At 34.0% G+C, this 16,022-nt stretch overlaps 1 protein-coding gene and 1 pseudogene across 2 annotated transcripts; both read right to left on the minus strand.

Moving 5' to 3' along the window:
• Positions 1 to 442: 442 nt before the first annotated feature.
• Positions 443 to 5,179, minus strand: LOC143621819 (protein FREE1-like; annotated as a pseudogene). The gene is made up of 9 exons (XR_013151602.1): positions 4,895 to 5,179; positions 3,104 to 3,190; positions 2,886 to 3,017; positions 2,170 to 2,301; positions 1,933 to 1,998; positions 1,720 to 1,830; positions 1,518 to 1,613; positions 1,395 to 1,425; positions 443 to 751 (listed from the first exon to the last, which is right to left on the minus strand). The product of XR_013151602.1 is annotated as a protein FREE1-like (transcript).
• Positions 5,180 to 8,434: 3,255 nt separating this feature from the next.
• Positions 8,435 to 10,516, minus strand: LOC143621894 (uncharacterized). Its single transcript, XM_077093181.1, has 3 exons — positions 10,207 to 10,516; positions 9,488 to 9,715; positions 8,435 to 8,619 (listed from the first exon to the last, which is right to left on the minus strand). Exons 1-3 carry the CDS (start codon positions 10,514 to 10,516, stop codon positions 8,450 to 8,452), a joined length of 708 nt encoding a protein of 235 aa, XP_076949296.1. The 3' UTR covers positions 8,435 to 8,449.
• Between the last annotated feature and the right edge of the window lie 5,506 nt (positions 10,517 to 16,022).

Here is a 16,022-nt window from a genome sequence, read left to right on the forward strand (position 1 = left end):
AATTCTCTCTCTGTCTGTCTCTCTGTACCCCCCCCCCCCCTCCCCAACCTCTCTCTCTCTCTCTCTCTCACGATCAAGAAAGAAAGATGGTATGGCAAAATCAACAAAGAAAGTGAGAAAATAGAATGGAATTGAAAAAAGATGGGGGTGGACTCCTCATTTTCATTACCGAGTAGGTTATTCCATTCATTCCCTGCTTCAAAAGATATGAAAGTGGGAAACACATCCATAGATTAATGTCTACAAAAGATGATAAAATATTCAACATTAATTGTATGCTAGAAAAGATGGAAAATAATACCTATCAAGAACCAATACATGGCATGATGTACTGATGTACGAGTCCTTACAGCAGCAATGTTTTAAATCAGTTTTTCAGTTATTTTAAAAGGAATTACACTATTAAAAGCCTCTACATGAAGCATACCCTTCATAACATCACATTTACAAACAAACAAAGTTAAACCAAATTTTATGAAACCAACCCGCACGAATAAAAACAAATCCAAGTGAACAATGAACATATACCAGTAACAATGACCAGACCGAAACCCTCAAAATGAACAGGAAAATAAATAAATGATCAATACAAACATAGGCCATCAACGTGCATTTACAAGAAATGGGTGCTGGCAAACTCCACATTCTATGGTCTCCGAACCCGAGCTGGGAACTTGAACTTGCAAATGGACGGTACAAGTGGGGCAAGCAACTTCTTTCATCCGCCTGCTAGACCCTTCAAACTTGGAACCTGTTGACTCAAATGTTAAAATTTTAAGTTTTTAACCATAAAAACCTATAATTCTCTTCATTTCCAATACAGAAAATTGCACAAATGGCCCCTGTGGTTTGACCATGTTGCAAGGACTTCCCCAATTTTTAAAAATTCCAACCTTATTTGTGAGAGGGTTGCACATTAACATTTAGCCCCCACCATCTTAGTTTTTAACGGAAACATGTGAAGGTAATTGTGTCTTGGAATTTTGGAACGCAAATAAAAAACTCTTTCAAACTCCACAACTCCAAACGTCTTTTGAGACTTTGATCAATGCAAAATCAAAGGTGATGAAGACGACGTAATGAGACTGTTTGTGTAATTTTATCTTTCCAACAATTTGTACTCATAATACACAAACCGGGGGGGGGGGGGGGGGGGGCTGTACTTTCATTGACTAATTAATAAAGTTTAACACATCTCCATTTTAACTATCAGTATAACGTAAACAATTATAGCGCTATTTAACAATTAAAGACAAGATTCATATGTAATGGTAGAAAATTAATAAAGTTTAACACATCTCCATTTTAACTATCAGTATAACGTAAACAATTATAGCGCTATTTAACAATTAAAGACACAAGATTCATATGTAATGGTAGAAAATTAATCGTACCTGATGATGATTTGTGATTTCTTTCCAACTCCTGTATGTATTTATAAAATAAAAAATAAATAAATAAATAAACATAAGATAAATAGTTTCATTAATCAGCTCAAAAGGAGTATAATAGTTGACCTGAAGTTTCTTTGCAAGGTCTTCATGACTCTGCAATCCCGATGATCTGCTTGCAGCCACTTCCTTGGCACTGCTCAACCGATGACTAACCTCCAACTGAAAGAAAAAAATTTTAATTAGAGTTTATATAATACTTTCATCAACTAGTATAACCATAGAAATTTAAATATTATAGTGGTGTTATAGATTATAGAAGCAATACCATGCAACGATCACAAACACGAACTTGTGGAGCGTTTTCCTCAGATGTAAGAGCAATTCTTCCTTGAGTGCACTTGTCACAAAAAATATCTCCAGAGTTCCAGCAATGATGCTACAATCGATAAATAATTAAAAAAAGGACAATTAAATTACTTGAAAATTTCGTAAAAATACTAATGGGCGTTTAAAAATCAATATGATAGATTCCACTAACCTTCCTATTAAAAGCACTAAAATCAGATCCACAACCAGTACACTTAGTAACAGCTTCATCAGGTACCTACAAAAAAAATCAAAATAAGCCATGATAAAGAAACTAAAAAAATACTTATATGATTTTTGTTTGGTAAATATATATTTAAAGAATAATTGTTAATATATAAAGAATTTTGATAAAACATAAATAAATATATAGCACATACTTGCTAGAAGTTTACAAAGGCAGGCTTACCCAATGATCTTTCTCCTCATTTGCAGGTTTGATTATGTTCATCCAGTTACCCAAACCTTTTTTCTTTTCGGTTGACTGCTCGGTAACGTTAACAGCCTCAACGGGCCTGCTCCTTACACCCATCTCCTTAACCTGTCGTTTCCATAAAAAAATATTCAGAATTGGATTGGAATCATATATTTTTAGGCCTGTAAACGATCCATATGGAACATGTTATGTTTATCTTCATTCACTTAACTTTAACTGAAAAGCGATCGAACAAACAATTAAACAAACGAAATTTTCATGTTCCTGTTCGTTCGGAAAGAAAATGAATATCTGTGTTCATTTCGTTAACAAAGTAAATGAACAGTTCATGAATGCAAATTGACACAAACGAACATAAATGAACAAGTATAATTGAACATAGATAAGCGGACATAAGTGAGCATAACTGAGCGAACACCAATTAAAAGTAAACCTGAACATCAATCTGTTATGCCTAAAAAATTAATAAAACTAGACTAAATAGTGGTCAACCTAAAAAATTTTAATAAATATATAAACGAACATAAATGAACAAACAAGACATGTTCATGTTCGTTCTTTTAACTAAATGAACAAAGACGTTTGTGTCCATTCATTTATTCAATAAGCGAACTTCCCGCCCAACGGTTCAATGAGTGTTCGGTTCATTTATAGGCATACATTATTGCAATGAATTTGAAATTTGTAACCTGAATGGTTGCAGCAGTTATTGTGTCCAACAATGTGTTTGTAGTGTAACTGTTGGATTGCAGCCTTATACGCCTTGGCTCAATGTCTACAGAGCTCTTGGACCAAAACGCCAAGGTGGATGAATCATACACCTATATAACATATGAGAAAACTTCAATAAATAAAGGTAACAAAATTAGAATAATGAATATAAAGAAAAAAGTAAGAAATAGCATACTTCACATCTCGTTATTGTGTCAAGAGAATATATCCTCAAAGTCCGACTGGTAGAGGGGTCAAGCATTCGGATTCCATCCAATCCGACCTGAGGAATAATAAGAAACAATATGTTTCACATCTCGTTATTGAAAAGAGCATTTACAGTCAACAAAAGGATTGCCATAAAGCTGTATTAAACATCAAATATTCAGAAAAAAAAATAAGGGAAAAAAAAAAGATTACATGTTAAGCACATACCCTAAGAAACACGTGCAACAATGTAAAAATAACATTTATAAACATTAGAAACTATAATATCATCACAGCCATCGCTTATAATGCTCACTTAAAAGTATAATAAAGGGTGAGAAAACCATTTCACCAACTCAGACTAACTATACTGCTGTGATGGCCTGCATTAACTATGCATGTGAGTTCCTTACACATAGTAAGAACTACAACCATCATGCACACTGTATAATGTCACATGGATAAAATAGCAACTCCTAAATGAAAAAATTTGCGATCTCTCAAATATAAGGCCTCAAGAAATAATAACTTGCTTCTGAGTTAGTTACTCGATTTAGCTGGTCCTGATGCCTTTTTGCACACCACTAATGTCAAAATAACGATACTAAAGTTGTAATTAGCTTATTACCAAGAATAACATTTAGAACAAGTGAGCAACGAGCTCATTGTAGTAAATAAAATATTAGTAGATGACGACTAATTGCAAAACTATGACTTTGCAAATCCCAAATTGCAGTAAGTGACTAGTATCAATTATTTAATACTGCCAAGTGTCAGGCAGTACAGTACTACACAGTTTACTTTTCATTGTACTCTCAAATCTACTTAATACTCACATCTCAAAATATAAAAAACGTAAGATGAAGATCAGATGGAGCACAGAAACAATTACAAAAAGAAAAGCCATGTAACCACCATAGCAGTCATGGCAGTTGTGACTTGTGAGCGGTTGACACAAGTGCCAAGGTTTTTTTTTTTTACTAAATTTCACAATTTATCATTTTGAACAATAGATAACAGGCTTTCACAGAATTTAATCCTTTGGGTTCAACTTTCTGTTGCTTTCTATTAAAGATAAAGAATTCCGCAGCTTAATCGATATTTTTGACAGCCTAATAGCTTTACACAGTATTAACGGCCGCGCAACACATATTTTGGCAACCAATTAACCTGTTTTTTAGGACACCTAATCGCATACAAACACTTAAATCACATAAAGTACTGTGACCAATTTGATGTAAGCCATCCTTTCTTAGACTCTACTTAACTTTTTCTTATTAATTGGAGTTCCCAAGAATAACTTAACTATAAGAAGCATCATATTCTTAGCATACATATACTTGCAGCCCACCACAAAAATCGCAGTGTTCTTTTCAGAAGTCCCACAATAACTGCAACATTACTACTACGTATGGAGTTTTTTTTATCTAATTACCATTTGCCCTCTTGCAATCATAACAAAGTGCATGCGGTTTGTTTAAATGCACAATATGCACTTCACTAGTTCATCTATTAATTGTGATTGCAATGACATTCTAAATAGTTAATTCCACAAAACTGAGAACAAGTTTTCCTGTAGCGTTAATTCTAAAGTGTCTAAAAAGAACTTATAGATATGTCACTATCTTTCTTGTTTACAAATAAACAAACGTAGCCAGTAAAATCTCACTCATAGCAAGCTATTACTAGGGTCTCGGGAGGTTAACACGAACCAAAAATCTTATCTTGACATGTAACATATAAAATCCCGATAACACAAAACAGCAGCACAAAACCGTACCTGACAAAGAACATCCATGGTGCTCTGCCCACCACTTTCAGCCAACAACTTAACCCGAAACTTCTGCGCCCCGCCCTTCACATCCTCCCGCGTCTCCACCTTCGGTACCCGCCTTCACAATCTTCGGAGCCGGGTCCTTATCCTTACCGGGCAAACCGATCGGGCGCCCGAAATCATCGAACAACACCTGCTGCTGCTGTTCCTTCCACATCGATGACTTAGAAGCAGTACCCCTAGAACCATAAGGCTCAACCTTACCCCCTTGATAAGCGTAAACACCTTCACCGTAACTAGACTCGGGTGTAATAATCCGCACCGGCTAGTTGAGCATAATTATTATTATTATTATTATTTCCAGCGTAACCAGTGTCATAAGAAGTCTCGTATACCTGGGTCGGAACGGAAGGTTGAGTATTATTGTTGTTGTTCTTATTATTATAGAGAGAGGGTGAGTATTGGAAGGGTGAGGTGTGATTGAATTGGATCGGAGAGGTAGGGGTGTAATTGGTGTGTTCATCGTATGGTGGTGGTTGAGATTGATAGAAATTGGGGATTAGGAGGAGGTGGATAATAATCGGAATTTGGAGGATGGTAGGTGTTGGTGGTATAGGGTGGTTGAGGATCGGTGGTGGGATTGGGGTTAGGGTTTGAAGGGTAATTGGGGTAATAAGGAGTGGTGTAATCGCCTTGTTGCATCGTTGTGGTGGTTGAAGATTGATTGATTCAGTAATTTGGTGGTGCTTGAAGATTAATTTATTGATTGATGAGTATAAGATGAAGAAGACTCTGGATTTTCTTGTACAAGAGGTAGACGACGACCAGCCGATTACTTTTTTTTTTTTTTTTAACTTTTAATATTAACAAGAATAAGAATTAAGAATATAAAACCATTAAACAAGTTAAGTTGTGTTTTCCTTCCTTCTTTTTTACGTAAAATAAAATCTACCGTACTCCTGCTTTACGCTATTCCAAGCTTATGTTTTTCATGTCCGAATTTAAACCTAAGATCTCTTATTTAAAAGGCAAAATATTGACAACCACAAGTAGCTTGCACTTAGGCCTATGAAGTATATCATGGTGTTGGAAAAATTGTTCTCAAAAATAAAATGGTTGAAGTGAAGTCTCATGATAAACAAAATTTTTGTGTATTTCAGCTTCAAAGGTGATTGAAAACTCTAGGTGATCAAGATGAGATTTCAGCGTTAATGAAGTGGCTTCGTAGGTAAATTTCGATTATTCGTTGCAGGTTTGACATTGTTTTAAAGCAAAAGAAAGGGTAAATCTTGTTGATGCATAATTACGGGCTAGGATTAGTGATAAATGGTGAGGGAAGGAAGTGAATCATAATGTTGAGCCTTCCAAGGTTGAAATGGAAATCTATTTACATCCAAAACTAAAATTTTGCAATCTAAGAGCATTCTCATCTCATCCCCTATCTTTAAACCAAAAATTACACTAAAACTCACTTTATTTTCTCTTTCTATTTCAATTAAATAATACTTTTTATATCTTTTATCATTACTTTTTCTCTTTCCTTCACTCACAACCACTTTCAAAATATATTAAAAAATTATATGGGATGAACAGTAACTTTTCAAATATATAGAAAAATCACTATTTTTTCTAAAATATAAAAACTCTTCACTCACAACACCCTAAATCACTCTCTAAATTATAAAAACACCCCTCACATAATATGAGGGGTTGGATGAGAATGCTCTAAGGGGTTTAATATAAGGAATTATGATAGGGTCGTTACAGATTGTCTCCACGTCATTCTCTATCCCGGCCATAGCCATCGTCTTTTCAAGATGTGTAGAAAACATAATTTATTTTGGTGTTGAATGCTTTAATGCTTTTCATAACTTATTGGCATATCTTTTTATTGCTTAATTTCATATATATATACTCTTACAAACCCTAACTAATGTCGAAATAAGAACAACAAAGCAGATATTGGTAACTATTTTAAGTCATCAATAGAAATACAATAACAAATCTAAGATATAGATATGAATAATACACATACACGCACATTTGTTATCAACAAGTTTTTAAGACCAGTTTATTCGTTATACGTTAAGAGTTTCAATAGAGCAGTTAACCATGTCTCATTAACGGGTTAGATTGTTAAATTGATTAATCAAGTATGACAGGTACATTTATTCGTCTCACATGACCATTACATGTATTCGTCTCAAAGATGTTGACCCTAGAGCGTTCATATTGTAGCCTTCCAAAATCACATTTTCTTACAAATTTGGTTACTTTTCAAAAAAAAAAAAACGTTTCACCGCCAACTTTCTATTTTTGTTTTATTCTACTCACAAAAACTTATTTTATTATTTTTCCTTCTCTTATAGACTCACTTCACAACATAATATAGATTGTTGACTATGAGCCTCTATATAAAGGTTTACTTTAGTTTTATATCAATTTTTCTTTATTGTAGAGAATCCAGTGTAATGATATTTTAGTTGTATTCTTTGTTTATTTTTATTTATAGTATATAGAAAGTATGAATGTACAGGTTTTAATCGAAATACTATTAAACCGAACTAAATTAAAATTTTTAACCTAAACACAATAATGTAAATAAATTATTTTAACAGTTTTTAAGGGGTTAACAAGCTGTAGATAATTTGTAGGCAATTCTAGTTGAGACTTGAGAGGTAGAAATAAACGAGTTTAATATTTAATTCATAAATAGGTGGTGAAGGACTTTTTTTTCCTTTTATTCTAAGGATTGACAAGGAGTCCAAAAACATCCTCTTTAAATTAAACGAGTTAAACAAAACAACAAAACATGACACGCTCACTAAACAAATTAAACATAGCAACTCAAAACCTATCATTTTCCTCGTGCCAATATACTGTCAACCTTATCTTTCCACGGTCCTTCCATGGACCCAGTACCTATCACAGAATCGTCTTTGAATTTACACAAAACCCTAAATTAGGGGTGTTCACTATCCACTTCTTCGATTGGTTTCGGCAAATTTCCATAACAAACCACAAACTATGCATTTATAAATAAAGAGGAATAAATAGTATAGGGACCTAAAGTGTCATTATAGGGTAATATAGGGGGTTATGGTGAGCATATCTAATTGTACTTATTTACCATTTTTTTTTCTCGCCGATCTCTTGATTACCATTTTTTTTATCTAACAAGAAACTACAAATCGAGTAGTTTTAGCTAAAATATTGACAATTTATGGACTTAAATTTATCATCTTTTACAGTTGTCAAATATTTTATCATAAACCGCGGCGAGAATAATCAAGCCAAACCAGCCAACGGTAATATAAAAATAAAAACAGATTTTTCTAAAAAACGTTTTTGCCTTCGTAAGGTTTACACAACGCGAGAAATCAATTGAAAAGACGTGTTCTCTCATTACACTGTCAACAAAATCCAAAGCCGAACAGTGTGTTCCATTACTGTGGTGTAAATATAAGCAATCCACATATGGCTAATTATTTCTCAATCTGTCTTTCAAAATGGTACTATAAGGTACTTATTATAGGCAGATAAAAATAAAGCGCGGATACATTATGAACTTTGAAGAGCAGTGTCACGGTGAGGCTTCATTTGGCTCTCCATCCTCGTGAACCATTCCCCAATACGAGTGTTCTCCACCATATCCTTGCCCGACTTGAGCTCGCGTATAGGTCTCAGCACACCAAACACAGAAAGGTCAGCCAAATTTGGTTCTGAACCACCTGCACCATATAAAAAATGTTCACCGTCCGATTTGAATGGTTTTGACAATATAACTAGACCGAACAACCAACTATGATTTCAAAAAACGACAAACCAAACCGGCTGAGTTGGGTGGGCTGACTGGCCTTGTCAATTCGATGGTTGACGGTTTGGGTTTGCCCGTTTTAACCGGTTTGTTTGTGTTTTTTACTTTTTTTATGGTTAATTTGTATTAAAAAGAATTAATTACACGGATGGTTATTATGGTTTGGCCATATTGCAACCTTAGTCCTCAAGTTTAAAAAATTATAGGTTTAGACCAATTGTTTGTTAATGGATGGTCCTCAAAAAGGACGGTTGTCAACTTCTTGTTCTGTTATTATCTTTTAACGTTAAGGGTATTTTAGTAATTTCACGCCCGTTAACAACGGGGAGCTAACAGCCATCCATTTCGAGAATCAAGCACGTTAAGTTTTGACAAGCAATTGGTCTAAACTTGTAACTTTCGAAACTTGGAGGCTAAAGTTGCAGACTTGCAGTATGGTCAAACCACAGATCCGTGTAATCAAGTCTATTAAAAATTTGAATTAACAACGATGGTTCATAAAAATAATACATATACATAACTTTATATTCCAAAGTTGAAAAGTTAAACGGCCGATTCGCAATTCAAACCATCGGCCAAACTGGTAAAACTGCCAAACCATATAAATCTCAAACTGGCTGACTTGCTTCAGTTTTCGCGGTTTGGTCGGTTTCAACAGTTTACAAACCCCACTAATTATAGATTCCTATACAACTTGTTATCTTTATCGTATGCTCCCGTTTGGAAAATCAAACAAGTAATATACGAAACAAAAATTTATAATTAGAAGAGTTAGCACGAACCGAGATATTGTCGGCCATTCAAGGCGTTAACCCATGTTTCTGCAGCTTCATACAAAGCCTTGCGCTCGTCAGTAATATTATGTCGTTTCTTCAGCTTTTTTGACACAAATACATAGCAGCAGCTCCACCATATTGGCACCTTCCTGTAATCAGACCACTTAATCTCTTTCTTGTTCATGGGATTCACCTCCACAATCTTGTATGGAATATCATAGTATTCAAGGAATGCTGAAAAATAGAGGCAAGCAAATAACCAAATTAACTGACTTAACCAAACCGCATTAATCAAAACCAATAGTTTTAAAAATTCTATAAACGAACTGAACCCATGTTCAATAACCGATTAACCGAAACAGATTGATTTAGAAATATCTATAACCAAAATCTTCGGTTAGAGCTTATAACCGAACCAAATTAACTGAAGCCGATTGGTTTCGAAAACTCTATTACAGAACCAAACCCAAGCTCAGTAACCGATTAACCAAAATGTATCGATGACCAAAATCTTTGGTTTTGGGGGAAACTTGTAACCGAACCGAACTAACCGAATCTGAGTAGTTTAGAACATTCTATAGCCAACGTTTTCTGTTACAAGGGAGAATTATAACCAAACCGAATTAACCAAAACCAATCCTGACCAATTAACCGAAACCAATCAGTTATAAAAAAAATCTAAAAGCATAATATATCACAAGCAGAAAGCAAGATATCATTTATACCTTTAACCTTATTACAGAAAGGGCAAGCTTGGTACTGATACAGAACGACGTCGTTTGGGACATAAGTCTTGTCAGATTGGGTTCGTGGCTCTGAAGCTACAGAGGCAGCCGTCGAAAATGATAAGTTACATCCGACGCAGTTTCGTCCGCCGGTGATCCTATCGTGTGACGAGAACCGGTGAGGTTGAGGTGCGTAGGAGGAAGTGGTATACAAGGCCGTTGGAAGAATTGAGTGGCGGCGAACGGTGGAGAAAGACGCCGCCGCACGGCCGGTGGTGGCCAGGCGGCGGAGGTTCCTCATTGTTGCCATGGTTGTAGAAGAAAGAAGATCAGGGTTTTAGTTAGTAGCTCTACAGTGCGTGCTTAAAACCCTTTTGGAGGTGTTACTGTTGGCCAAATAATCACCGCAAATCTGTTTTGACTTTTAGCTACTTGTCACGGCTCACTCTTCTAACTTGTGCGTCGTTCCAACTCTCTTTTCGCTTATGATAAGGTTTTACCGATTTCGTTCCGCCTTTTAACTTATCAGTCAAGCGGCAACAGCTAGTGACGCGTTTGTCCTGCAAACACAACTAGGCATGTACTTGTGATGTTGAGATCATGCCAGATAAAGTTTGAGACTAGCCAGCAAACCCGAGATTTCAAGCACAAACGATCATCAAACGGTTGGCAAGTGACATTCTCCCACCGCCATAACAATGTGTGTCCTCGTGCATGTGCCGCAAAACTGGTTGGCATTCCTCCAACTGAATCACAAAGTCTTTGGGTTTACGAAATTTCGATCTTGCTCCCATCACAAACGATTAGCTATCCCTTTAAGATGATTTTGAGATCCAATCAACGTCCAAACTTGCCACGGTCAATCTTTTTGACTGTGTGTGGCACCTGAAAACCAACCAATCCTTCTCACTTATGATAAGGGTCCACTAGCTAGTTTCATCTTGCCTTAGACTCATCAACGAGCAACAACTTGTGACTAGCGATGCATTTATTGTGCAAGCACAACTAGGCATCTACACATTAATTATCCCACTACAGTCGTGCCTGATGAAGTCCAGGAATAATCAGCAAACCCAAACATTTAAACAAAAACAAGCAAAAAGATCTTGGTCAGTGACATACTCCTAACTAAAATGTTAGTTACACGACAAAAATTGAGCTCAAAATTTCACTTCGATTAAGATTTCATGTCATGTTAAGTTAGCTCATTTTAGAATTCGAGTTGTGCTTGAACTAGTCCTAACTCAAGGCGCACATAAACAATCCTAAATTGATGCATTCTTACGATATACATATTTTGGCCTAACAATATTTATCAATTTAAATTTTGTATTAACTTTTCTTAAATTTTTAGTATAATCTTATGATTAAATACCCGAGTTCGAGCTGTGAGACGGATTTCAACCATTCATTATTAGTTTGACGTTTAAGATATTCAAATTCATGATCACTTCAGGAGAAGACCCTTAAAAAAAAATCTGACCGCTTAGAAAAAGGTCATGATGGTACAAAAAATTTTGGACAATTATGCCTACTTTTAATCCACATATGACATTCCTTAATTTTTTAAAGGTATCATCTATCAAGAGATCCTCCATTCGTGGCCTAGTGATAGAAGGTTTGGGTTCTATAGTAGAGACCCAAAGTTTAAATCTCACTTGTGTCACTTTTGGGTTGATATTGACAATGAAGGATATGAGCTAGACATTGTGTAAAGGTTGTCAGTTTGAACCGGAGCCCACCCGGGTTTTCATCCCACCGTGTGTTACGCCAGAGAGCTCTTGTGGTAGCACAACGATTGTCAAGTGGCAGTCGGCCATATGGTTTCCCGGGGAACGCCCAAGCAAAAATCTGAAGCCAGCGTGGGCTCGACTAAGACAACATAGTCTGGTCAGAGTGGGCATCATGCTCTCCAAATTTAGTTAGTGTGGCAGCCTAAACAAAAAAAATCGTCGTTGTAAAAGAACTATCAAGAAGATAATATAGTTTTTAATCTTTTTTTTTCTTTTTACTAGTTGATTACCATAAATTTGGCATTTAAATCATTAATGTTCAACAAAATCAAAATTAATGCCAAATAAAAACTGATGCAATAACTCATTTAGTTTGCCGAGACCAACACCCCAAAATCGGGTTGACCATATTAAAGGCGTAAAGTACTTTTAAAAAGTTATGATTAAGATTTAATCCTTATTTTCCTCATCAACTTTGTTTTCTTATTTATACCGTTTGCCAAAAAAAAACAAAAAAAAAAAAAGATTAAAAGTTAACTAAACCCAACTATCAAAACACAATAAAAACAAAGTCACAAAAAATGGTATAACCATTATTTTATATGAAACACTATGTAAAATACATCAGTTAATAGTTTGCCGGAGGACTTGAGGGAGGACATGTGGTGGCGTTATATTCAGCTACTCCCAAGCAAGTATGATAGTCTCCATCGTTTTGACAGTACATGGCTAACACTGATACAGCATCTTTATAATATTCTTCCATTTCCTTTTGACACTGTGATAAGTCCCCAGAACAGTGGCCATAGTTGCCATAAAGTGATTTCTCACAACTTATGTTGTTCACAAAATCTACCTTCACTGCATTCCCAATCAACAAAGCAAAAAATAAGAGTGCACGTGGGAACAAAAACTTTAAAAATAATAATAAATACCTGCAATTAGGCCCACATCAAAGAAGCAATATGTGAGAGCTATGAAGAGAAGGATTAGAGGAGTCTTTGAATTCATTATTTTTGTTGGGATTTATAAGACAAAGCTGTAGAGTGTGTGAAGTCTTGATAACAACTGATGTCATATATATACTTAATAATGTGATTGTGATCTCTTAATTTGGTGTAAAATCAAAAGCGACATATTTTATTAGTAACCAATACATGTGAATATATTATAATAACTAGTGGGTGGTTCGCGTTTTGTGACAGGTTCGTAAGAGTTAAATCTAACCTGACTTGACCTAAACACTTATTATATTTTGGTATTATTATTAAAATAATATTAAATATTATTATTGTTATTAAATGTGCGTTATTATATGTATTTAATGCAGTGAGTTAAATATGCATTAATAATTAATGTATATTAATAATATTTCTAAAAGACAGTTTTACCTCTTGAAATAAATTTTATCAGTTAAAAAGTGAATACATTAAGGTAACGTTTGGTATGCAGGAATGAAACGATTCGTTGCGTGTGAATGAAAAAGATGATTTTTGGTTGCTCAATGGAATGAAGTCATCATTTACACATGGAATCGATTCCATCAAAACCATTCATTCCCACTTTCCTTCTTTTTTTTATTTCATTCCTTTTTCACCCTACTTTCTCAACATCACTACCACCTAATAACAACCACCACTACTACCATCGCCGCCACCATCATCTGACCGCCGTCGTCGCCACCACCTCCGCCTCCACCACCAGCGCTACCATCGTCATCGCCGTTGCCACCAACATCGTCGTAACCACCGCAACCATTGTCACCGCCCCCGCTTAACATTCACCGCTACCACCGTCGCGGTCACCCTACCATCGCCATCACTACCAATGCTATCACCGCCACCCCTACCGCCTAATCGACACCACCACCGTCACCATTAGAATTTTTTTTTTGGGTTAAAAGGTATTTTAAGATAGGAGTGTTTTTATTATTTCTATTTCAAACATAACCCAAGTGTTGCACTATATATATGCATCAAATGTTTAATAATATACTATATTGAAAAATGTTAAAGTACATAGAAAAACAAAAATGAGAAGTGTAAGAATGATTAGCGACATAAAAAAACTTTTAGAAAATTCAAAAAAAATAACAAAAACATCAAAACTGAAAATATAAATAAAAATGAAAAAAGTAAAAAAAAAAAACTAAAATATTTCCCCCGTCTTTCTTGTTATAAAAAAAAGACGAAAAAGACACAATGTCGACGAAAAAACACACAATGACGAAAATAAACAAAAAACATAATGACAGATAAAACAAGACATGATAGATCGCAAAATATAACACAATGCCGAGCGAAATATAACACAACGATGAGTAATATAACACAATATCGAGGAAAAAATACGTGATGTCACAGAATAAATGCACAATCAATTATGATAATAAACAAAAAACACAATGATTTTTCACAAAATTGTGTCTTTTTTCGGAAACATTTTAGTTTTTTTTTTACTTTTTTGTTTTTTATTTATGTTTTAACTTATGTAATTTAATTAACTTTTAAAAGGTATTTTTAGGTCACAAATCATTTTTATCCTTCTTATTTTTGTCTTTTCTTATAAAATAACTTCACCATAATGCATTCACTAATTAATGGCAAATTAGGAAGAACCGATGAGTCAAATATCTCTGATTTCAAGATTAACATTTCAAAAGTTTAAAGTTTGATATATCTGTCTATCTATAATATATATAAACGAAAACCCAAAAATTTTACGTGTCGCGATATGGTCGCTCCCTCATTTTATGGAAGCTACCAAATTTCTTAATTTTTAAATGGGGATCTCTCATTGATTTAACCCAAATTCATGGGTATGGGTCTTACCAAAACCAGATAGCTCTTAAACGGGTTATAACATCTCATTAAATTAAAAATTAATCGTACCAATTATTTGATATGAAAATCCTACAAAATAGGAATGTACTAAAATTTAATATCCAATTTAAAAAGAAAAATATATTATCTATAATTAATAAACAATTTTATAGTAAAAAACATAAGCGGGTCATGGGTCACCAAATCCAGATAGCTTTTAAATGAGTTATAGCATATCATTTATTTATGAAACCCTTTCATCATCAAACCCTAAGTATATTATTAACTTTCTTACAATAAAGAAAATTAAAATCCAAAAAATAAATATTAAAAAACAAAAAATGTAAAACAACCATTCTCTCAAGATATTAGATTACTTTATTTGTAAATGAAAGCTTCTCACGCATTTGACCCGAATTCACAGGTAAATGTCTCACCGTATCCAGATAGCTCTTAAACGGGTTATAACATCTCATTATATTAAAAAAATAATCTCATCAAATATTTGATATGAAAATTATATAAAATAGGAATATACTAAAAATTAATATCCTATTTTATTTTAAAAAAGATATTATTTATAATTAAGAAACAATTTTATAATAAAGAAAGTAAACGGGTAATGGGTCTCACCAAACCTAAATAGTTTTTAAACCGGATTATAACATATCATTTATTTGTAAAACCATTTCATCATAAAACCTCAAGTATATTAATTATTAACTTCCTTACAATAAATAAAATTAAAATCCAAATATGCATATATAAACATTAAAAACAAATAATGTAAAAAACAACCCCCCTAATACGGGGGATAAAAGCTCCCCCTTTTTATGGAAGCTACCAGATTGCTTGATTTTTAAATTGAGGCCTCTCATTGATTTGACCCAAATTCATGGGTATGGGTCTTGCCAAAACCAGATAGCTCTTAAACGGGTTATAACATCTCATTAAATTAAAAATTAATCTTACCAATTATTTGATAGGAAAATCCTATAAAATAGGGATATACTAAAATTTAATATCCAATTTAAAAAGAAAAATATATTATTTATAATTAATAAACAATTTTATAGTAAAAAACATAAGCGGGTCATGGGTCACCAAATCCAGATAGCTTTTAAACGAGTTATAGCATATTATTTATTTATGAAACCCTTTCATCATCAAACCCTAAATATATTATTAACTTTCTTACAATAAAAAAAAATTAAAATCCAAAAAATAAATATTAAAAAAACGAAAAATGTAAAACAACCAT

This window comes from Bidens hawaiensis, unplaced genomic scaffold (genome assembly GCF_021521415.1).
Source record: "Bidens hawaiensis isolate Kalapana, Puna unplaced genomic scaffold, B.hawaiensis_p1.1 tig00002977_1, whole genome shotgun sequence".
Classification (NCBI taxonomy): Eukaryota; Viridiplantae; Streptophyta; class Magnoliopsida; order Asterales; family Asteraceae; genus Bidens; species Bidens hawaiensis.